This window comes from Brassica napus, chromosome C2, assembly GCF_020379485.1.
Source record: "Brassica napus cultivar Da-Ae chromosome C2, Da-Ae, whole genome shotgun sequence".
In the NCBI taxonomy this organism is placed as follows: domain Eukaryota; kingdom Viridiplantae; phylum Streptophyta; class Magnoliopsida; order Brassicales; family Brassicaceae; genus Brassica; species Brassica napus.
The window spans coordinates 23,405,200-23,430,606 of NC_063445.1; the positions used below are offsets into that span (position 1 = coordinate 23,405,200).

Consider the following 25,407-nt stretch of genomic DNA (forward strand, 5'->3'; position numbering starts at 1 on the left):
ATCATCGGAATTTCGTCGGGTTTTCTGACGCATTTCCGACGGAATTCCAAAAGACAAGTTTCCGACGAAATAGCGACGGAGGAGTTTCCGACGGTTATATTTCCGACGAATTTCCGACGGATATATTTCCGACGAAATTCCGACGGACGACATTCCGACGAAATTCTGACAAATATTATCCGTCAGAAGTTTTGTAAACTATTTAAAAAAAATAAAATAAAATTTATTTTAAATATAATATTTAATGATTACTTAAAAACAAAATTTAAAAATCATTTATAATGAATATTTTTAATTCTTTATATATAAATAAAATAAAATTTAAAATTAGGAAACCGGTTTTGTAATATAATTATTTTTAAAATTGTTTATAATAAATTTTATTATAAATTTTTAAAAACATAAAATGTTTATAAATTTAAAATATTTAAAGATAAAGAGAAAACATTTTAATAAATTTTAAAGAATCTTTTTGTAATTGAACCCATTTCCTAGAAATTGAAAACATTTTAATTAAATCTAAAAAAACACAAAAACGTTTTATAGATTGAAAAGGTTTAAAAAAAATGAAAAATGTTTTGAGAAACTTTAGTAACCAGAAATTTTTTTATAAACTATAACGAACTTAAAAACTTTTTATGAGAACTTATATTTTTTAATAAAAAATTTAAAATGTTTTATAAAATCATAAAACGTTTTAAAACAACAATAATAATAAAAACTTGAAAATGTTATATATAAATATTTATTTATTTTAATAAAACTTTCAAAAATTATAAAAACTCTAAAAAGGTTTTAAATTTTGAAAAACATTTTATAAATAATAATATAAAAAATTCACAAAACAACAAATTAAATAAATAAACCACAAATTCACAATAAAAACCTATCTAAACCACAACCTAACAAAAAAATCTAACATCTAATTCATAAAATTCTTCATCCTAACATAAATCCAACCTTCAAAACCTAAAATTCACAATTTCACAATCAAAAAGTAACATAAGTCAAATGAGAAAAGGAAAGAGATGACTTACATAATTTGTGAGGTGGATTTGAGGAGTTTGAGCTTAGAATCGTCGGATTAGAGAGAGAGAATCAAAGAAAATTTGTGTATGTTTAGAGAGAGAGAGGAGAAACGAGGAAGAAGAATGAGCTTACGTTTTTATATTAAAAATTTCTGACGGACATAGTTTGTTGGAAATCCGTCGGAATATTTTATTTTGACGTTTCGCGAAAAATGGGCAAATTTCAATTTCCGACGAATATACCATTTTCGTCAGAAATTCGTCGGAATATATCATTTCGTCAGAAAATCGTCAGAAATATATTTGTCAGAAATTCGTCAGAAATTTCCTACGAATTTCCGACGAATTACGTATTGGGGGTTAGAAACATAGCAAAAATAGAACGATAATAGCCATTGATAATAAATTGATGACTTTTAGGGGTTTAAAATCTTCTTAATGTTTAAAACACTTGAAAACACACAAATTAAAGATTGTAAGATGGATCAACGGAAAGTATTTTCTGAAGTGTATAAGTGTTAACAAGAAAGATTATGTATCCGTCCATGCATCAATCGCAAGAATATATATATAGCTTAAATAATTGAGGTATTACTAACCCACATCATATTTATCACTTAATATATCCGGTTTAACATTTATATTGAATATTTCATATCTAAAACTCATTTTCGTCGGAAGTTCGTAGGAAATTTGTGATGAATATCCTACGAAAATTTTGCAATCCGTCGGAAATTCGTTGGAAATTTCCTAGGAATAAATTTATCAAAAATTTGTCAAAAATTTATGACGAATTTCCTACGGAAATTTTTCATTTCGTCGGAAGTTCGTCAGAAATTTCTGATGAATTTCCGACGAAAACATAAACCCCAAATCTATACCCTAAATCGTGTAATCTTCCTCAGGAGTCGTCGGTATTTCGTCGATTGTTTTTGATGAAAGAAAGTTCGTCGGAAATTCCTAGGATATTTCCGATGAAATACCGATGAATGGTAAAATTTTATATTTCTCATAAATCCGTCAGAAATTCTTCAAAATTTTCCGACGAAAAATTCTTCCATCGGAAATTCCGTCAGAAATGACTATGTTTTCTTGCAGTGATTCGAACATTTGATAGTTATCGTTTATGAGAACATTTGATCGTCATCCACTTTTTTTTACTTAGAAGACGTAAATCTTACTTAGAAGACGTAAATATATAGTTATGTTTCCAAGGCTTATACGGGGTGAATAAAATGATATGCTACTCAAGCTATTAATAAAACTATGTGATGAGTCGTATGTAATATACGACTGTCCAGTAGCATCTGTATTTATATTTTCCTATGAAGTTTCTTTTTAAACTAAGCTCATTGAAATGCTCTATAATAACGCCACGTCAGCCTTTTCAAATCATAAAAAACTGCCACAAAAACTCCCACATAAGAATGAGTCTTTTTTTAATTATTACAAAATTCATGTTATAACTATTTAAAAGATCCTCAATTAATATATAGGGGATAGAAATGTTTTTATATTTAGTCACAACATATTCAATAGGTCCAAATTTAAAATGTGACATGGTAAATTTCAAATATGACTCTATTTTAATAGATTAGATTTATTCGAACAACACAAACACATGAATAAAAATATTACAGTGAGTCTTCTTTAAAAAAAGTTATTGGAATTTTGTTTTAAGTAAGTTAATTTTATAATGTCTTAAATAGTGTTTTGTCTTATAAATTTAATTAATTTTGTTACTTACATATTTAAATCGCATCAACAGTTTATAAAACAAACAAGAACTCCCAAACAAGAAATTTCTCTACAAATAAATAAAGATACTGGAATTTTTAGAGAAATTGCTTAAAACAAATGTGTGTGTTTTTAATAATGTTTTGTGTTATTTGTTTTTTTCATAGTAAGTAAAATTTATTATTAATTTTCATTTCAACTTCAACAAAATAATTAATAAAATATATTTAAAATTTAAAACTGAAAAATCATCATCAAGTTTTTCTAAAAACTAAAACTATAGCAAAATCAAAAATCAAAAATTTATAATAAATATTTTATTAATTTCTTAAAAAAAAAACTAAAAACCAAAATAAAAGTTTTCATGTTTTTGTCAAAACTTGGCGATGTTAATATCTACATCTATATAGATTTACGATAGTTTTATTTTGTATTTACAGTTTTTGTTTTAAAAAAAATTATTAAATAAGTTTATGTGTATTTTGATTAAGTTTATGTGTATTTTGATGATAATATTTTATATTTATTATTTTTAGATTAAAGTGCTAATAATAATTTTTATTTTATTTTTTATTTTAAAATCAAAAACTAAAAACCAAAATCTAAAACAACTATTCATGATTTTTAAAAAGCTAAAAACTACTGCAAAATTAAAAACCAAAAACTAAAAAACCAAAATCTAGAATTTAAAAACTAAAATTCAAAAATAATTGAAACAATCATCACCATAATTTAAAATAATAAACGTAAATTAACTGAGAGTCTGTTTCAAGAAATCAGCCCATGGGATTTTTAAGTTAACCAACCTAATAAGATATGATTATGATTAGTAATGTTATTGTAAAGACATGCATGTATTACATGTATTATACATAGTTTGTTCTAGACAATATAGCTTGAAAAGAACTGAAGTAGAGATTTTATAGAGAAATTTTTTAGAAGGACCATAATTTTATTTTTATCATAAATATAGCACACATAGGTTAAAATGATCAAAATATTTCATTAAAAAGGTAAATAGATATTTATACATGTAGGGTTAATACATTTAGATTTGGATTTAGATATGAAGGATGAAGTTTAATTTTTTTAAAAAATAAACAAAAAATACTTGAAATTTAAAATAAAATTTTTTTAAAATAGTTTCAAATAGAATTTTCAAATTTTAAAATAAAATTTTGAAAAAATTATAAAAAGTTTGAATTTAAAAACTTATTATTCGAAACAAAAAAAATAAAAATTATTATTTAAATAAATAATAATTATATTTATATATCTATACAGAAATGGATAAAAATCTTTTAACTCTTTAGTGAAACCTCGTTTAAACATTTTTCTCTTTATGTACTCTTCTGGTGAAAAAACTATTTTAAGTTTTTTTAAAAGAATTGCTCGAATTTATATTTGTTTCTCGCAACATCATCATGTTGTGGGGAAGAGCTAAACACGTGATCAACCCAAAACCGGTTCTTGGCATAACTAAAATGAAACAATAGTTTAGGAACTTCAAATTTCCAAGACTAGTATGTACTTTCGGTTTAGACTATCTCCAACCCACTCCTATTTTTATTTCTATATTTTCTCATAAAATAGAGAAACTCTATTATAGAAGTGGAAATGCTCCAATGTATACCTCTATTTATAGGGGAAAATATAGAGATATGATATTTCTACTTCTAAATATAGAGGTAAAAAGTAACTTTCCTCTATATTTTCCTCTAAAATAGAAGAACTCTATTATAGAGGCATTTATTGGAACATTTTCATCTCTATAATAGAGATTTCTATTTTAGAGGAAAATATAGAAATGTACATTGGAGATGCTCTTAGAGTCTGCACAATTAATTGGAATTATGTAAAAATTAATGAGATATGTGCTTCATTGTAAATATATAAATTTTATATTGGAGATTTCGATGGAACGTAAATAATACTATATAAAACTTTTGAATTAATCTACTTAAGGCTGATTGATTCTAAGTTGGAAACACAAAAATACGAAATAGAGTATTTTTATATTAAAAATTTAGATACACAGACATCTAAATTTATTTTAACTTTATGCTATCTAAGATCCTCATTTTAACTTTATGATATTTGAGATCCTCATTTTAGTCAACCAGCTCTGAAAATGTTTACCGGATGTAAATTACTAAATTAACAAATCCGACAGATTCGGATACTGATATTAAATTAACGAATCCAACAGTTTCGGATCCGAATCCAGGAATTCTAAATTTTTTGAATATCCGGATTTAGATCTGTTGGATTCGTTAATTTAATATCCAGATCTGAAAGTCAAAATTTTGGATCCAGATATTAAATTAACAATCTTGCAGATTCGGATATCCTAAATTTTTCATATATCCGGATACGTTCCAAGTCTGACAGTGGGTTCTTTTTTCATTGTCGTGCCCTCAAAAAATAAAAAAGAAAGAAACTCAAGATTCCAAATCGCATTAAAAGATCTGAGGGAAAGAGGCACGAAAGCCTAGAAAAGTCAGATGCAAGTGCCCGAAAAAGAATGCGTAAAGAAACTTCCTTGTTACCTTTCTTTCATGCGAAGACAAAACTTCACCGCCACCTGTTTTGTCTTAAACTTCTTTCCACATTTAATTTTTTTTCTTCGTTTCTGTTTTTTTTTTCTTTCAATAATATTTTCACATTATAACAAACAAAGGTCTTATTTAATCCACGTAACTCTAATATTTGTCTTTTAATGATTCCTTCGCATATGAGACCACGAATTGAATAAACACACAAACCCTACATAATGGGAGAGAGAGAAACATTGAGTAGAGAGAGAAAGGGAGAAGAGATGAACAAATGGTTGGGGTTTTCTTTGACACCTCATTTGAGAATCTCCGATAGAGTTCAAGAAGAAGACGAAGAAAACTATGTTGCGACTAATCAACAAAAGGCTCTCATGCCTCATTCGGATGGTTCTCCCTTTTTCACTGATCCTCTCACACATCATCCTCATCCTGGTACGTGTATATATATACGGTTAAGTTTCATGCATTTTGTAACTCATATGCATTTAATTAACAATGAAAGAGTTGGCTCGTCATGTTTATAATGTACTCCATTATGCTTCTCTCTAGCTTGTTCAGATGTAGGATTCCCAACACATATATATACATATGCTCAAATATATACTATGCATAGATATGCTCACATATATACTATGCATACGTATGCTCACATATATACTATACGTATATATGCTCACATATAGTGTATGTTGTTGGTTATGCAACTATTAATATATATTCTTAATTTGTTTTCTATATATAGTCTGGCAATATGATATTAACCTTAATCATGATGATGATCATCATCATGACGAAGAAGTGCCAAAGCTGGAAGATTTCTCCTCCAACTCTCATCAAACCGAGTGTCCTCCTATAAGCGGCAATTACCAAACCAATGTGAACTGCACTACAATGCTTAACAGATTAAGCCCACATGGTTACCTTCTCTGCGAACAAACCGTATCTACACCACAATACTCGAACCTAGATACCAACCTAAGCCGTGATTATGGAGGTTCGGTCTCGGTTTTCAAATCTTGGTTAGGGCAAGGCACTCCAACATTTCCAGTCTCGAATACTTATGTTAGTGGAGAGGGCAGTACGAGCAATACTAGTAACTTTAGTCACGAAGAGACTGATTATAACACCAGTGGCTCGACGTTATTGTTGACTATGAGCCATGGCGCTGCTTCTGATCTGATCAACGAATTAAATGTATCTGTACCGGTGGAAGAACCGGTTAAGGTAGACGAGAAGAGAAAGAGTTTGGTCGGTAAATCGCAGGCCAAGGAACCGGTGGAAACGAGGAAGTCGGTTGATAGTTTAGGGCAAAGAACTTCTCAGTATCGTGGAGTTACAAAGTATGTAATCAAATTGTCGATGCCTTAAACTTACATGACATTTTTAATTTTATTTTGTTAAAGAACGTATACGATATAACAATGTGAATTCTACACTAAAGTACATACATATATATTTCTGCGTTGTTTTAGTTGTAAATATTATTGTGTCGATGTCACGTGATATATATATGCACGTATACAGACATAGGTGGACAGGGAGATATGAAGCTCACTTATGGGACAATAGCTGTAAGAAAGAAGGACAGTCGCGAAGGGGAAGACAAGGTTAGAAAACAAATTTTAAAATGATTAAATTTCGATTTAATTGTATATATATAATCTTATTATTCGTGAATTTTACTAATAATGTTTTTGGTTTTTCTATGTACTTTCAAATTCGCCTCTTCATCAATGACAGTGTATCTTGGTAAGCGAAAAAACTTTATTTCAACAACCTATTCTGCAACAACCTTTTAAGTTTTCTTTCATTTAGGATATTGAAAACGTTGTATACTTTACTAAATGATAAATATAATGCTCTTAAGTAATACTATAACAGGAGGGTATGATGATGAGGAGAAAGCTGCGAGGGCTTATGATTTAGCGGCCATGAAGTATTGGGGTCCTACTACTCACTTAAATTTCCCTGTAAGTTTCTTTTGTGGAGTGGACCATACCTCCACTATTAGCTACTATTATTACATACACCAATACAACATATTTATTTCGATATTTAGATCCTGAATGCGTTTTTTAACGAACTTATTGACTCTTTTGATTGAAAGATATAGATTTTCCTGGTGAATAGTGATGTCAGTTTTTTTTACATTCTTCAATTCAGTTGAGTAATTACGAAAAGGAGATAGAGGAACTCAACAACATGACTAGGCAAGAATTTGTTGCCATGTTGAGGAGGTAAATAAACTCAGAATCACTCTCCTCACGATGCTATATTGTATTTAGAAAAAAATACTTTAGGATAGCAGTAAAACAAATTTTTATTCAATTTTTTTTTTATGTAAAATAGTATATGAAAGAAAAAAATCACAATAAAACTAATTAAAAGTTTTTTCATATTTTATTTTATATTTGAATTTTTAGGGTTTAGGGTTTCTTATTATGAGATAGAATTAGGGTTAGAGTTTAAGTTTTGGGGTAATTTAATCGTTTTATACTTTAGTTAATGTTTTTTTTTTTAAATGTGCTATTTTTATCACAATTTTGTTGTGTTATTTAAGAGATTTTCCTTTGTATTTATATTTGATATATATGGAACTATATATTAGTACTATATATATATTTTACTGTGAAAATATGCTATAGATTTTTTGTAGGTGTAAATATATTTGCTGTAAGATTTTGGTCGTAGGTTTGAAAATATTTGATTATCTAGTTGTAAATTTTCTGAAACCAAGATATAAGTATTTTAGGTATTTTATTTTCTAAAACCAAAAATGAAAAAAATAAAAGAAAAATCTATAGCTTTAAAAAAAAATCTAAAACATGACAGATTTGCGTTTTTGAAAAAAACAATTAGCTATAGAAATGTTGTAAATCAGTTCTGAAGCACTTGCCAGTCATCACCTTAACCAACCTTCTTTTTTTTTACTGATAATTTATTTTTAGCCTACAAACACCTTGACCAACATTTTGTGTCGACTTTCTCACATATAGGAATAGCAGTGGATTTTCAAGGGGAGCTTCGATTTACAGAGGAGTCACAAGGTTTGGTCTGGACATATATACGTTTGAGAAATTACGTACATTTAGGCATGTAAATAGATTAGGATTGTGATCATGCATATATAATCGCTTGCAGGCATCATCAACATGGAAGATGGCAAGCTAGGATCGGAAGAGTTGCTGGAAACAAAGACTTGTACCTTGGCACATTTAGTATGAACCACTTTTACATTAGCTAGAAATTATATATACACATTTTTATTAATTATCAAATATGTTTAATTTAATGAAGGCACGCAAGAAGAAGCAGCGGAGGCGTACGATATCGCGGCAATAAAATTCAGAGGTGTAAACGCTGTTACCAATTTCGATATATGCAGATACGACGTGAAGAGAATATGTTCAAACTCTACGATCATCAATAGTGACCAGGCCAAACGTTCACCCTCCAACTCTGCCTCTGGCCAATAACGATTAAAGTGAAACTCCTTGCCGGAGAGGGGACGGTAAGACATTTCCGATGTTTACTATAAGGAACTGATCACTGATGTAATATACAATCTCGTTATGGTTTAATAAACACTAGGGAAATTTGAACACGTAGCAAGCTCGTTGTAGCTCAGGGACACCAGGATTTTCAATTTCAACTTGTTGTCAAATTGAATTGTTGGTTACATTTTCTAGTCGTGTCACCAATCTCTTTTGTTTCTGAGACCTCTCATGTCATTTGGAAATAAGAAAATCCTTAACTGTTTAGAAGTTATCTAAACCTTATTATTTATTGTGTTTAGGACTTTATATTCTTCAATTCTTGTATATATGGAGATGTCAAAGTGTAACATAACGTATAAATTTAGAAAATCTTGTGAATGCTTAAGTCTTTAGTGAATCTCTTAAGCTAATAAGAGAGTGATTCTTATTGATCTTTGAGTTTATACAAACATACATACATTCTACATTTGGTATCACAGGTCCCAGGTTGACAAGAAATCTGCAAGAAAACCAAAATACCCTTCGAGATATGAACGGTATCCAAGAGACCAAAATACCCTTCGAGATCTGAACGGTACCCATCGAGATATGATTGGGAGGTATGTGGCAGAGATTAAGTCAGAAGATCCTAAAAATCAATTGTGGGGAACAAGATGAATGTGATCCTTAGTTTGAGGGGGAGAATGTGAGATATCAAACTATGTCCCACATTGGTAGATTAGACAAAGAGTGTCTAATATATAAAGAGAAATCCAACTCTAATTAGTACGAGGCCTTTTGGGAAAGAACCCAAAAGCAAAACCATGCGGGTTTGCCTGTTAAGCTCAAAGTGGATAGTATCATACTAATCGGACAATATAGAGTTGGACATGAGCTTTCACAATCTCAACAATTGGTATCATAGCCTTAGGAAACGATGGGGGATATTGTTTTTGTGACTGGAAAGATAAAAAATGGTGGATGATCGCCTTCGATACAATGTCCGATGTTGAGCTCAACCAATTACACCGTTTGGTCTATGAGAATAAATATCGCATTGAAATTCCAAAAAATCTGGGAAGCTATCGAAGAAGATGAACCAATCGATGGAGATAATAATCTATACATGAAACCCTTATTCTTCAAGTTGGAGAAATCAGCACTGCGAAAAAGTATGGGAAGCAGCAATCAAGACAAGGCATGTAGGAGCAGAACGGGTTAAAGAAGCTAGGTTACAAACCCTTATGAATGAGTTTGATCGACTGAAGATGAAGGAGAACGAGACCATCGATGTTTTCGGACGAAAATTAGCTCAGATATCATCAAAATCTGCAGCTCTAGGTATAAGCATCGAAGAGGCCAAACTCGTTAAGAAGTTCCTTAGTAGTCTCCCGCGAAAGAAGTATATTAATATTGTGGCTTCCCACGAGCAAGTTCTAGATCTTAATACTACTAGTTTCGAAGACATTATCGGTCGTTTAAAAGCTTACGAAGAATGCATCTTCGATGATGAAGAGCCGCATGAAGATCAAACGAAACTAATGGACGCAAACAACAAAGTTTCAACGGATCAAAACAATCAAGAAGGTAGGAGAGACTACGATAGAGATTTCAGAAACTGAGGGCCTGGAACAACAAGCTAAATCAAATCCTTATGGAGCTACAGTTCAAGAAGTGCAGTAAAGAGCCATCGTTTATAGAAAGACTGTCAATGGATGCCTGTTAACTGTCACAGTGTCCGTAGATGACTTGTTCGTCACGGGAACAAGTAAAAGGGTTATTACAGAGTTTAAAGGGGAGATGGCATCAAGGTTTGATATGAGTGATCTTGGTGAATTAACCTACTACTTGGGAATAGAAGTGAGTCGACAAGCCGATGGTATAACCCTGCAACAACGACGTTATGCTCTTAAAATCTTGTAGGAAAGCAGAATGGATAAGTGTAACATGACGCGCACACCGATGGAGTCCGGGTTAAAGTTACTAAAGCTGAGAAGGAGAAAGACATTGATGCTACGAGCTACAAAAGGAGCGTCGGCTGTCTCAGGTACTTGATTCATACGAAATGTGACCTATCGTATTGTGTGGACATCTTGAGTCGCTATATGCAATGTCCTAAGGAGTCTCACAGAGCTGCAATGAAGCAATATCTACGGTATCTACGAGGATCAACTACACTTGGTTTGGTCTTTAAACACGCATGTTCTGATATACCAACAATCATCGGATATTTAGATAGCAGTCATAACATCGACCTTGATGATGGACGGAGCACGGCTGGTCACATCTTTTATTTCAGTGAAAGTTTAACCACGTGGTGTATTAGTAAGCAAGAAACTATTGCGTTATCTTCGTGTGAGGCTGAGTTCATGGCAGGGACCAAGGCAGCAAGGCAAGCTATATGGCTCCAAGAGTTGTTGAGTGAGATCATGGAACAACCATGTGAAAAGGTCACCATTCGGATCAATAATCAATCTGCAATTTCTTTGACTAAGAACCCAGTCTTTCACGGAAGAAACAAGTACGTACATTCAAGGTACCATTTTACCAGAGAGTGTGTTGAGAAATGTCAGATCATCGTGCATCATGTTCCTAGTGCAAAGCAAAATACATACATTCTAACTAAGACACTGGGAATAATCAAATTCAAGGAAATGAGAGATCTCATTGGTGTTCAAGATTTAGCGGGAAGTGATTTCAAACTTAAAGGGAAGAATGTTGAAATAAGCTTGAAGATCAAGTTATCTATTTCCTACCGAGTTATGGATTGGGATATATGAAAGTCCTTAAGTGTTTAGGAGTTATCTAAACATTATTATGTATTGTGTATGACTTTATATTCTTATATATATAGAGATGTTAAAGTGTGACATAACATATGAGTTTAGAGATCTTGTGAGTGCTTAAATTTTGAGTAAGTTTCTTAAACTAATAAGAGAGTGATTCTTATTGATCTTTGAGTTCATACAAGCATACATAGATACTACTTTATATAAGTTCAAAACAATTACAAAGTAGACAAATAAATCATCTCTTCAAAAAAATATTTTATATTCGAATTCTAGCTAACCTGCTGGACCGAACTATACAATCTAATACTCCTTCCGTTTCGATTTAATTGTCGTTGTAGAGAAAAAAATCGTTTCAAAATAAGTGTCGTTTTAGAGTTTCAATGCAAAATTTAATAATAAGATTATCCACTCCATTTTTCTATGGGTTGAAATACGGTTAGGTTAGGTGTATAAGTAATTGTGTTTTTATATTGAAAATATATAAAATCATATGTTTTATTAATTTGTGTGCATAAACCTAGAACGACAATTAAAATGAAATAGAGGGAGTATATAACAAGGAGGCACACTCCAATGGTGCGCATTTACACGTTCTCTTTTTATTGGTTGAGTGTATATATGTTGAATACGTTTACATACACGTGTACACATGTACCTTTATACATTATACATATACATACATTGTGAATTTTTGATCATAATAACAATTTTGTGTGTATATATGTTGGAGTCTTGGAGAAGATGCGTTTTGATTGAAGTAGGGTATCTTGCATGCTTAGCATCTTTCACGATTCTTTATCACAGACAAAAATCTAGATTCCTCAATGTCGACGCAATGTGGCCACACATGCACACATTTGATGGCGAGTCTCTATATATACACATGTCCGTGTGTGTGTTTTTTTTTGACGAAACACATGTCCGTGTGTTATACTATATACTAGGTTAAGCGGAATCAACATTATATATATAAATTATTTTATTTATTAAATATTTTTATATATTATGAAATAATAAGTATATATTAAATAATTAAAATTCAGTAACTATTAAATATATAATTAAATTGGTGCAAACATATAAATCAATTTTATTAATCCAAAAAATATTTTTTTTGATATTTGATAGGATATGTTATTAAATTTTAAATGATACTAACATAGATAATATATTTTAGTATATTTTTAATATTAATGTCTATTAAATGATGATTTTTACTCATATAGTTTTTTTGATCATTTGTATCTTTTATAGAAAAAAAAATTAAATTATTGATAACAAAATTTTCATTGTGGGATTAATAGTTTTATTAATTTCTAATTTAAAAAAAAATAAGTTGTCAATGATCGTTCAAAACTTTTATCAAAAAAATTGTTCAAAGTAAATTTTGAAACTAAAATATTGTATTTTATATGGTTTATAGTTTAATTTAAAATGATATATATATATATATATATATATATATATATTTATCTTAATAATTAATTAAATTAGACTTTTTAATTATATAATTTTTTTATTTGTATTTTGTCATAACAAAAATTTTAAACCATGAATCATAAAATTTGAATGTGAAATTTTTAACAGTTTTAGTAATTTATAGCCGTTTGTAAAAATTCAAAATATAACATATACATAAAAATCTAAATTTTTATTATATGGTTATTGTGGTTGTTTAATTTATTTAATAGTTTAAAATTAAACAAATATGATAGAAGATACACTATTTTTTATCAAATTTTATTATTCAAAATTATTAATTGCCATATATACTTTAGCCACATTAGGCAACTCCGTAAATTTTATTTAAAGAAATAATAAAGTACATTAATGATGAATTTATTGTTAGTTTAATAAAAAACTTATTATATAATTAGATGGACCAACATATTTCTTTAATGATTCTAAGAATTATTATAGTGATGACATGTGGTTACAAAAAGAAATTGTTTCTCAAATAATATACGGGGATATCGAACCGCTTTGAATATCCTTTGATGACGAAGGTGTAACTTTCTTAAAATGGCTCCATACCTCATAGATAAATGATATGATATGACTCAGAATCTACTTTACGTGTGTCTCTTTAATCACAGCACATTCCCCTCGAATACTAGTTAAAAGACATTTTAAAATCTTTATATATAAAGTAGGGTTTACTCCCTCCTGGTGAAGCCACCTCAGTATCCACGTCATAAAGTCAAATTTTGAGAAGCCGACATGTGTCCTCTTATAACAAAACTATGTGTTTCATTAACTCTGCATTCATTTATATTCTGAGAAAGTTTAAAATGGGTTTCGAATGTGATCATGTGTTTTAATTATTTAAAGGCTTGAATTGGACTCGAATTTAGACATTTTGTAATCTGTAGACAAGGTCTCCTCTTGGAGACTCCACCGTCTCAAAAAAAAATCGCAAACCGGTAAAAAAAATCTGAAAATGTAACATTGTTAGTCTGAATCTAATCGTCACCTTTGACGGGATCATTAACAAGTTTACCACTCCGCACACGGTATCATTGAATGCAAACCCCTTTACTTCATTTCTCAGAATCTTTGACTATAAAAAGGCATGTCATATCCCCTGGATTTCAATCAGTATTATCCTCTCAAGCATTAGCTTTTGATAACAGTGATTTTGATTTTGGTTTCTGGGAAATGATTTCACTTTTGGTTTTGTTTGTTAACTTGATTTACGTTTGTTCATGTATAGATTATCAATTTTTTTATTCCTAAGTTTTTGTGTATCAGTGATGATTTAGATGTTGATTTTTTGTTTATTCTATTTGTTACGATCTTCATCAATGTAGTTTTCGACCATAGATTTCCTACATGATTATATTTTTAATTCCTTTTTACTATGTGCTTGCGTTCTGTTTTGGATGATATTTGTTGGTCTCATGTTGTTTTTTTGTTACTGAGCCGAACAATTGTTTACATTGTTACCATCCTCCTAGATTTCTCTTTGTATGTTTATGATTTTAATTTGTACTTGACTAATTTATAGAGTTCCTTTTGATGTTGGCTATCGATCGTTTTGGTGATAGTTTCTGTGACCAAGAAGCCCACAAAGTGAGCAGGACGTAGCAAAGAGTTTGCAAATGATCCAAACTAAACCAAACGGCCAAACAAATGCCTTCTTCGTTTTCATTTAATCATTCCCTACTGATTCTTAACTTTCATGTGTTTAGTAGTTTCCAAGGATTAAACATTTTGGCTGTCAAAAGATTTTTCATTTGGCTACTGTGAAATTTACTGAAGGTTAGAAGCGTAGATCTTTTGTTTGTTATTGTTTTTTTTTCCATTAAAGTTTCTATCCTAATTTTTTTGTGTGCTGGATTTTTTGTGATCCTTAGAAAATATTTCTGTGAAACTTTCGAAAAAGAACATCGTATGGAACAAATATATTGTTGCTTGCTGTGAATGGCTCCTTTCACTTTGAAGATTCTTTTATAACTTAGCCTCTTGATCTTGAAAGGCACATAGAGGAAGCACCGTAAAGATGGACGCAAAAACAGGTTAAGAAAATCTGTGGGAGACAATGCTCTAAATGTAATACTTTCATTTCACAATAATGCAGTGGAAGACACTTTATGGTGCTAAGGCTGAAAAGTGCAAAGTTGGCTATGAGAAAAACATGAGAGACTACAACAGATTATCTGGTAAAACGAGTGTCAATCGAGTGTCAGTTTATAGATTGGTTATTATTTGAATCATTGACCATATTGAATTGTTGTTACTCTAAGGAGAGAGGTCGAAAGGAAGATGAGGCCATCTACCATTACAGATGTTGAACTACCACCGTACTCCGTCTGCCATGTTCAGGCTGCTTGTTTCTTCTTCTACGTGATTCTTGATTTTCTAAGCTTTCGTTCACGTTTTTGCGTTACAATAATTACTCTCCTTATCCAAATTAATGTTCCATGTGTTGCTTTCCAAGTTTAACTTAAAAGCCTCTTCACATATACTTTATTTAATATTGTATTACAGAGCAATTCATTGCAGTAAAATTAGTTAAAGATCCAAAAATTACTTGACAAACAAGTTACTAATCAAACCACTGGAACATAAGGAAAAAAAAAAGAACCCAAATCCAACAACATAAGCTACCAAGACAAAATTGAAGTCCCCCACGATTGACGAATCCAAATAATTGACATCTTAGAAAACCCAATCTTCCTAGATCCAAATTAAAACGATTATGTTTTCATGATTGTTTTTAAAGATATGGAATATAGATGTATATCACTCTCTTCTCATTACCTATACAAAAGAGAACTATCATATATAGTTGTAAGTTTTTTAAACAAGAAAAAATTACAATTTTTAAACATCTGATTTAAAAAAAACATAAAATATAGAGAGTTTTAAATTTAAATGAGAGAGTCCATTGAATTACTTAGAGACTAATAGGAAACAAACGTTATAAATTGTTCTAAGTGAATCGAAACATGCAAACAATTCAACCAATTAAACACCGTAACTAAAATTTAATTATTTTTTGTTCATTCTTCTTTTCATCTTATATATAATTTTCAATAACAAAAAATGGATACAAAAATTTTTGAATCACATAAAAGAAAAATATTGAATTATTTAAAATTATATTATATTTGTCTATAGCTTCTTATATATTTTTTATAATAGATTATAGAATTTATATATTAAAATAAGCATACTAAATATATAATCAAAATTAAAATTTAAACAAAAAACCCGGGCGTAGCCCGGACCGACCCTAGTAATTTTATAAAATACTGTCAGAATATTAGACCATTCCATAGGTAACGTTTCGAAATATGAATTTGGTATTTACTAGTATATCTGTACACAGTTACATAGGTAAAAACATCTGTCACAAAAAATAGTTTTAGAGAGAAAAATATATATATCACCAGAACGAGGGAAAAATAGGCATTTTGACGAAGTATTTGAAATAGGCATTTTTAATACTCAAGTATTGCTTGTGCATATTTATTCTCTAACTAATAATTGACTGCGTAAAATTGAGAACAAAATAGTCAATTATTAACTGATGAAAGAAAAATAACAGTTTCCGTCAACTTTTTAACGGTAGAATATTCTAATCATAATTTTGCGCAGTCAATGATTAGTTAGAGAATAAAAATGCACATATACTACTTGAGTATTTAATTTGCCGTTTGAAAATACTTGAGGAATTAAAAAAAACACTCTTAGAAAATCATAATTTAAAATATTCTCAAGCTAGATATAACAATATACGAGAGTTTTATCTATCTGAATTTTTTTTTTGAGTTTTTAAAAATGACGTATAAAATAATACAAATAATTATAGTTGCATAGTATTGTTGATGTACTTCATGTTTATAAAATCACTTATGGATGATTTCGTATTGCTTAGACAATATTGTACATTGGATCTCTACTTTAGACCATCATATCTAATTATCTATACTTTACACATTCATATTATGTACATCATCAATACAATGCAAATGTAATTATCTTATGTTATTTTATATGCTTTTATAAACTAAATAAATTCTTTTCCGGGATTAAATATCTTGTATATTATTTCAAATTATTTATTTAACTTGAAAATATTTTTACTTATGTTTTGTTAAAGGGATTGATGTTAGTGACTTTCAATCTTATAAGAAATATAAAGAAAAAATGAGTTTTTAATTCTTCAAGTATTTTCAATCAGCAAATTAAATACTCAAGTATTATATGCACATATTTATTCCCCAACTAATCATTAACTGCGCAAAATCATGATTAGAATATTCTAGCATTAAAAAGTTGACGAAAACTGTTATTTTTCTGCTCATCAGTTAACAGTTGACTATTTTGTTCTCAATTTTGCGTAATCAACTATTAGCGAGGGTATAAATATGCACACGTAATACTTGAGTGTTAAAACTCTTGATTTCAAATACCTCGAGAATTAAATGCCCATTTTCGCCAGAACTACATAGATGCTCTCTTTTTCTCAACGTTAAAAAATGACATGGCGCGTGTTTTACTCTGACATAAATTTGGACTTTCTTCTTCAAATATAACATGTGAAAAGTACCTAAAATAATACTCCCTCTAAATTTAAATATAAAATATTTAAGTTTTTACACACATATTAAAAAATAATAAATACATTATTTTAATTGTTACTTTTTGATTATATCAATAAAATTTAAATCTATACCCTAAACCCTAAACCCAAACCGTAAACCCTAAACCCAAACCCTATATCCTAAACTCAAATCCTAAACCCTAAACCCAAACTGTAAACCCTAAACCCAAACCCTATATCCTAAACCTAAATCATAGACTCTAAACTCAGACCATATATCCAAACCTAATCTCTACACCCTAAACTCAAATCGTAAACCATGCACCCAAATCCTATATCGTAAAGGTTTGGGTTAATGTTGATGTTGTTTCTTTAGGGTTTAAAATTTGGGTTTAGAGTCTAGGTTTGGATTTAGGATCTAGGGTTTGAATTTAAGATCTAGGGTTTGGGTTTAGAGTTTACGATTTGGGTTTAGGGTTTATGATTTGGATCTAAGATATAGCGTTTGGGTTTAGGGTTTAGAGTTTGAGTTTAGAATTTAGGGTTTAGGGTTTAGATGTAAGGTTTAGGGTTTAGAATTTAAGATTTAAGGTTTAGTTAGTGGTGTTAGCGTTATTTTACTGAGCGTCATTATTTTTTTTCAATTATTTTAAATTTTTTTTAAAAAATAATAAATTTTATTATTAATCTATGTGACATTTTAATTGGTAATAAGAGTAGAGATGAATCTAAAAGTTTACTTTAGCAGTGAACCTAAGTTTTGTTCCTGATAAAATAATAATAAAGAAAGATCCAAACGACCGAACTAAACTTATGGTCCTTCGTGGGTTAAAGTCATACATATCATGCAGAATAATTGCTGCGTAGACCGAACTAAACTTATGGACTTGGGACCACTGAACCCCATGTGAGAGTCTTGTCCTAAAAGTTAACATCTCTTAGTTTTTTTCTCTAAGTTTCACCGTTGAAAGGTTTCACAAAGGTAATGATAAGCGTTGTGAACAACTAAAGATCTTAATTGAAAAACTCACATACAATGTAATAATCTTGACATGTTCTGAAGAATTACAAGGACACACAAAACAGAGAAGACACGAATCCATCAAAGAGAAAACAAAACATGCGTTGTTGTTTTATAGTCAAGTATTGTTTTAGCCAGTTCCTCCGAGAACACTCTTCAGCTTTTTTACTACAGCAGGCTCAAGGAAAGTAGTACCGGCAACGAGTTCAGTGGGAAGATCGTTAGCAAAAAGCGCGAAATCAAGAATCTGAAGACCAGGACTGGCGCTGCTGAAAGTCACAAAGGCTGCAGCAGCTGATTTCCCCGCATTGATCTGGAAATGAAGCAAGCCCTGAGGGAAAACCATGACCTGTCCCGGTTTTAGTGTCTGTACGTAGACAGAGTTATCAGAGGAGACAAACCCAGCGGTAATAGCACCGTCAAGGACAAATAGAACCTCAGAGGCACCAGGGTGAGTGTGCATTGGGATCACACCTTTAGGAGCTAGGTCAAGTCTAGCTGTAGAGAGACCATTCAGACCAGGGAACTGAGCGACAAAACCTGGTGTAACCGCAGCACTGATGATGTTGTTAGTGTTACCAGGAGTGCCTAAGCCGGAAAAGACAAAGTCCTTGGCTTTGACATGAATGGGACATATGCATGGGTAACCCGCAGGGGTTTCAGCGCGTTTCAGGTTGGCCACACAAAAGTCTTGAACAGAGGCGGTTGATAGAGCAAAGAGGAGGGATATAAGGAAGATAATGCGCACAACATTTTGATTGGTTGGTGTAAGAACTAACTCTTTACTTTTAGCTCTGTTTTTCTCTGTTCTGTTCAGTGTTTATGTAGAGAGGTTGGTGGATAAAGTGTGTGGTGAATATTCAAAGATGGAGATAATCTTAACCATTATGGACGTCCAAGAACAAGGACCACTCTTAAATACAAACAAAATGCTTCTTTTCTTTGACTGCCTGTTCTTCATCACTTGATCGCTGTGATCTGAATGATGATGTTGACATTGATATTTATTGCTGCGAAGATTTCAGGTGGTTTAAAGGAGTAGCCAGTGGACTCGGGCCAAGGTGTGGAGGTTTCGAGAAGAACAGACAAAAGAGTGAGTGTTTGATGACACCAAGCTTAGGTTTAGGGCATAATATCCGTATCTGAAAAAACCGACCAGAAACGATACAAAAATCAGGGTCCCGAATCCGACTGGACCCAGCCTAGATACTCGAACGATCCAAAAAACCGGTACCAAATCTGATCCGTACCGAGAACTAAATGAATATCCAAACATATAAATAAATATATATATATATATAATTATATATATAATTATATTCATAATTATAATAATACTAATATCTAATATTAAAATCTTAAGTCAACTACATTAGTTATTTAGGGTATTTATGGATAAAATTGGATAGGTTGGTAGAGATGGCAATTATGGACCTGGACCGCGGGCCTAGCCCGTAAATGACTGTCGCGGGACGGTATTGGTACGAGGTTTTCTAGGCCCGTAAATTTGCGGGCCTCGCGGGATGGGTCTTTGCGGGACTGGGTCTTTTGCGGGATGGGCCGAAACGGGTCGTGCGGGATTACATGGACCCGCATTTTTTTCATCATTTTTTATTTTACCTGAAAAAAACGAGAAGGAGAGTGAGAAGAAAGTGATTCTTGTGACTTTTCCCCCAGAAAACATTAGGAATTCCGGCGATGATGATTCGAGCTCCGGTGATGATGATTCGAGCTCCGGTGATGATGATTCGAGCTCCGGCGATGATGACTCCAGCTCCAGCAACGATGATTCGAGCTCTGGTGGTGTTTTGATTTGTTTTTTACTTTTTATTACACACAACTATGAATTACTTTATTACAATGTGATATTTCTTGTTTAAGTTGATTGGTTTTATTTTCAGTACTGTGAAGTGGTGTTTTTCTTAAATTAAATTTGGTTATAATAGTGTTTTTTAGGAGAAAAGTTAGTTGTATATCACGTCACTTGTATAATTTGGCAAAGTGATTCACGAATTTTTTTGCAATTCAAATAATTAAAAAGAGAGATGGTTTGATGAAGACATACAACACTTGAGCCAAATTATTACAAAGACAACAACTCAATCATATTCAAACTTAACAAAAGGTTATACTGATAACAAAAGAAGGCTTTTAACTCAAGAATGCAAGCACAAACGGAACTTTGTGGCATTGATTTTGATAAGGCTTTAGTGAAGCCCAATGAGCTCTCTTCAGCTCTTTTACACAACTCTTCTACTTGAAAATTCATTAAAGAAGCTATAGCAGGCGGTTTGATAAGGAGGCGTCTCGCTGGACGGCCCGCGAAGGCCTATAGATTCTGCGGTACGGGTTTGGGCCGGCATTTTGAAAACCGCAGTCCGCATGGGACAGGCCCGCTGTGACCCGCTCGATGACTAACCCGCTGCGGTACGGGACAGAACGGGATGGGTAAACCTGCTTGACATCTCTATAGGTTGGATACAATATATCCAAACAAATCGTATCTATAATTATTTCCGGATAAAAATAACTGATTCGAATCATAACTAATAAGTATTTTTTTGATAAATTTAGGTAGTTTGGATATATAAATATATATGAATCAATTCAAGTAAAAAAGGATCAGATAAAATGGATAACTGGTTACCACACATCAGAACATGAACCACCTGGACCCAGGAGGTTCTGTCTCGAACCTGACCTTGTTTTGTTATAATATCCGAGTGGAGTCTTTTCCAAAACCCAAAACGATACAAAAACACGACATGTACTCGAAATGCTTAATTAGGTTTTCTTCTTGCAGATTAAACTTGTGGCTCAAGTAAGTAGAAATGAGCTGTTAGTGTTTTACCTTGATTTTATCTTTACGATTTCGTTTGTGTAGTTGATGTTTGTTGTATCTCGATTTCAGATTCGATCGAGAAAAGTAAAATGCAATCAACACGAGAATTGTTTACCCAGACTTCGTTGCCTACTGTCTAGGGAGAGATCAAAACTCTCAAGCAATCACTAGCTCAGAATCAATACAAAGATTCGGTTTCTTTCAACACAAGTAAACGGATCTCACCGAGTGACAAGTGTAAAGACAACCTCTGAAATACACCACTGGTAATCAGATTCTCCTTTGGTTAGATCGTGAGCAGCTATCCACCGTCTCCGTCACGATCGTCGCCGAGATAAGTCTCTTTCTCCCTGATTTTGTTTCTCTTGTTTGTTAGCCTCTGTAACAAACTATGCTCTCTCCTTCAGCTTAAGACGATGAAGATAAATATCTTCATTTAAGGAAACAATGTCGTTTCTGCTAATGGGCTCTGATCTTTTTCTCGCAGGTTTAGCTTATGGGCCTTGACACAAGCCCAAACTCTACGCCAGCTTGGATGAGACGACAAACACTCACAAATTCCACCTTTGTCGGTTCTCCTGTCTAAAACTCAACCTCTCTCCTGCGATACGAAACCCTAGCCCCTTTCTGAATCACCTTTGCCGAAAGCTCCACCGAAACCAATCAGTTTCCTGACTACTCACCGATGATCCATCTCCAGTTCTCCATTCACCCTCTCTTCTCTTCGACTTAAACCAGTCAAGGACCTCAACTTTTAGATGACGACAGAGATCTCCAAGGAACCAAGCTCAGACCCTTCATATACTCCTCGCAAAGAACCCTGAATCTCTTCATCAGATCTTCCGTATGCATGTGTAAGATGTCTTCTTCACTTCCTCCTTTTTTTTTTTTATTTCTACTCGTACTTGACCACACGAGTTGAAGTCGGTTCCTAGCTGACCCCTGTTTCTTCTTTCTCTGCGAGGTAACCAAACCGACAAAGCTACCCCGAGCTCCACCTCAACCTATCAGGCGAGGATCTTGGCCTGCTCCAGACACTTCTGAAAAGCCGGACCAGGTAAACACTTAGTCAAGAAATCAGCTGCATTTAGAGTAGTATGCACCTTGATTAGGTTAACGGAACCCTCATAAAGTTTGTCTCGAATGAAATGGTACTTGGTATCCATATGCTTTGTTCTGCCATGATGAACTGCATTTTTAGCTAGACATATCGCACTCTGCGCATCACAGTATAGCTTGTAACTCTTGAAATTGAACCCCAACTCACCGCAGATCATCATTGACCATTTACCCTCCTTATCTGCTTCAGTGAGAGCCATATACTCAGCTTCTGTGGTTGATAACACAACTACAGACTGCAGTGTGGCTCGCCAACTGACAGTATTTCCCCCAACTTGAAAAAGATAAGCTGAAACTGATCTTCTGCGATCCAAATCTGAATTATAATCTGAATCACTGTAGCCAACAATCTCAAACACCTTCTGTTTAGTGAATGTTAGACAAATATCCAGAGCTCCTGTTAGGTACTTGAAAACCCATCTGACTGCATCCCAGTGAGCCCTTCCTGGTTGAGACATGTATCTTCTGATCAGACAAATAGCAAATCCCAAATCAGGTCGAGAACCAATCATTGCATACATTAGGCTTCCAACCGCACTAGCATACGAAATCTTGTCCATGTAGTTAGCTTCCTCCTTGATCTCCGCATCAGTTAACTTTCTCAATTTATGCTGGGAACTAACCGGTGTAACAACTGGTTTTGCTCCCTGCATATTGAAACTTTTCAATACTTGTCTCAAATATTTTTCTTGCGAAAGTTTTAGAATCCCGTTCTTCCTGTCACGTATGATGTCCATCCCCAAGGTACGAGTAGCTCTTCCCAAATCTTTTATTTCAAACTCGGACTTTAAGCTTTCCTTCAACTTCTGAATCTTCTTCATATCTTTTGATGCGACTAACATATCATCCACGTAAAGCAATAAGAACACTTTCTCCTCCAAAGTCTTTCCTTTAAAGTAAACACACGGATCATGAATACTCTGAGTGTAGCCTAGTCTCTTCATAAACTCATCAAACCTTTGATTCCACTGTCTAGGAGACTGTTTCAAACCATACAAAGATTTCTTGAGCAAGCACACTTTCGACTCATCTCCTTTCCTAATGAATCCTTCAGGCTGACTCATATATATCTCCTCATCTAGAGTTCCATGTAAAAAAGCTGTCTTTACATCTAGCTGTTCTAGTTCCATGTCACAGTTAACAACCATTGACAACAACAGCCGAATTGACACATGCTTTACCACTGGAGAGAAAATTTCGTTGTAATCAATACCCTCTATCTGAGTGAAGCCTTTAGCCACCAAACGAGCTTTGAACCTTGGTGGTTCCACTCCTGGAATTCCCTCCTTTTATTTGAAGATCCACGTACAACCAACAATTTTCTTCCTTCCTGGTTTATCAACAACCAGCCATGTATTGTTCTTAGCCAAAGAATCAATTTCCTCTTGCATAGCTTTCTTCCAATATATCCAGTACTTGCTTCTCATAGCTTCTGCCACGGTTTTAGGTTCTTCTATGTCAACGTCTTTTGCGCACATCAACGCATAAGCAACAACATAATCTCCTCCTTCCTCGTACATTGACGGTTTCTTTATGGTCCTCTTAGCTCTATCTCGAGCCAAAACATAATCACTTAAGTTCTCTGTAGAAGTTTCCCCTGGCGTATCCTCTGTTTCATTATGTTCCTCTGTTTTAGACTCTGAATTTTCTGACTCTTCTGACTCTGAACTCGGAACTTCATTCACTTCTTCTGACAAAGCTCCACCTGAACTAGAATCCTCAAAGGTCTTTTCAAAACTGAATGAAACTTTCTTTTCCTTCTTCGCTCGTGTAGATTTCTCAAGGCTCTTCTCAGCAGAATCTTTAAACACCTTATCTTCATGAAAAATGACATTTATGCTAACTGTACACTTACCATCCTCTGGTAACCACACTATGTAGCCTTTTACGCCTTGAGGGTATCCCACGAAGTAACCTTTTAAAGCTCTTGGACTCACTTTGTCCTGAACCACATGAACATACGCTTCACAACCAAACCTCTTAAGATGATCAAAAATCACTTTCTTTCCTGACGAAACTTCTTCTGCAATCTTAAAACTCAATGACGACGTTGGAGATCGATTAATCAGATACACTGCCGTTGACGCCGTTTCTGCCCAAAACTGTTTTCCAAACCCTGTCTCAGCTAACATGCTTCGAACCTTGTTCATAATCGTTTTTTTCATTCTCTCTGCTGCTCCGTTTTGCTGCGGAGTATAGGAACAAGTGTTGTGACGTTTAATCCCTGAGCTCTTGCACAATCCATCGAATGCCTTGTTACAGAATTCCAAACCATTGTCTGTCCTTAGACATTTCACACGCTTTCTTGTTTGATTCTCAACAAGTTGCTTCCACTCTTTGAAACTCTGAAATGCTTCATCCTTAGATCTTAGGAAATTAATCCAAACCTTTCTTGAGTAGTCATCAATGAACGTTATGAAGTATTTACAGCCCGCAAGACTCTCTTCAACACTTGGTGAACCCCACAAATCTGAATGAATGTACTCCAATGGCTCTTTAGACGTGTGCTTTCCTTCCTGAAAACTCTGCTTCTGTGCTTTTCCGAGAACACATTCTTCACAGAAGTTAAGCGTATGAACTTCTTTTCCATCAAGATAGCCACCTTTGACAAATTCATTCATGCACTTTAACCCCATGTGACCCAGCCTCGAATGCCATCTCTTTGTCGTATCAACTTCTGGTCTAGCAACTGCAGCAATTCCCTTTTGCACACTTCCATTTAAGAAGTACAAACCATCCTTGTATGTTCCTGTGATCACCTGCTTCCCATCTTTAGAGAATGTAA

General features: G+C 32.8%; 2 protein-coding genes across 2 annotated transcripts; one reads left to right on the forward strand and one right to left on the reverse strand.

Moving 5' to 3' along the window:
* Positions 1 to 5,474: 5,474 nt before the first annotated feature.
* Positions 5,475 to 8,924, forward strand: LOC125582086 (AP2-like ethylene-responsive transcription factor AIL1). Its single transcript, XM_048748585.1, has 9 exons — positions 5,475 to 5,752; positions 6,063 to 6,660; positions 6,845 to 6,927; positions 7,061 to 7,069; positions 7,202 to 7,290; positions 7,484 to 7,557; positions 8,317 to 8,367; positions 8,462 to 8,538; positions 8,618 to 8,924. The coding sequence occupies exons 1-9, from the start codon at positions 5,539 to 5,541 to the stop codon at positions 8,794 to 8,796; spliced, it is 1,374 nt and encodes a 457-aa protein (XP_048604542.1). The 5' UTR covers positions 5,475 to 5,538; the 3' UTR covers positions 8,797 to 8,924.
* A 9,699-nt stretch (positions 8,925 to 18,623) lies between these two features.
* On the reverse strand, positions 18,624 to 19,545 carry LOC106378104 (germin-like protein 1). Its single transcript, XM_013818290.3, has one exon. The coding sequence runs from the start codon at positions 19,122 to 19,124 to the stop codon at positions 18,792 to 18,794; it is 333 nt and encodes a 110-aa protein (XP_013673744.3). The 5' UTR covers positions 19,125 to 19,545; the 3' UTR covers positions 18,624 to 18,791.
* Positions 19,546 to 25,407: the final 5,862 nt, after the last annotated feature.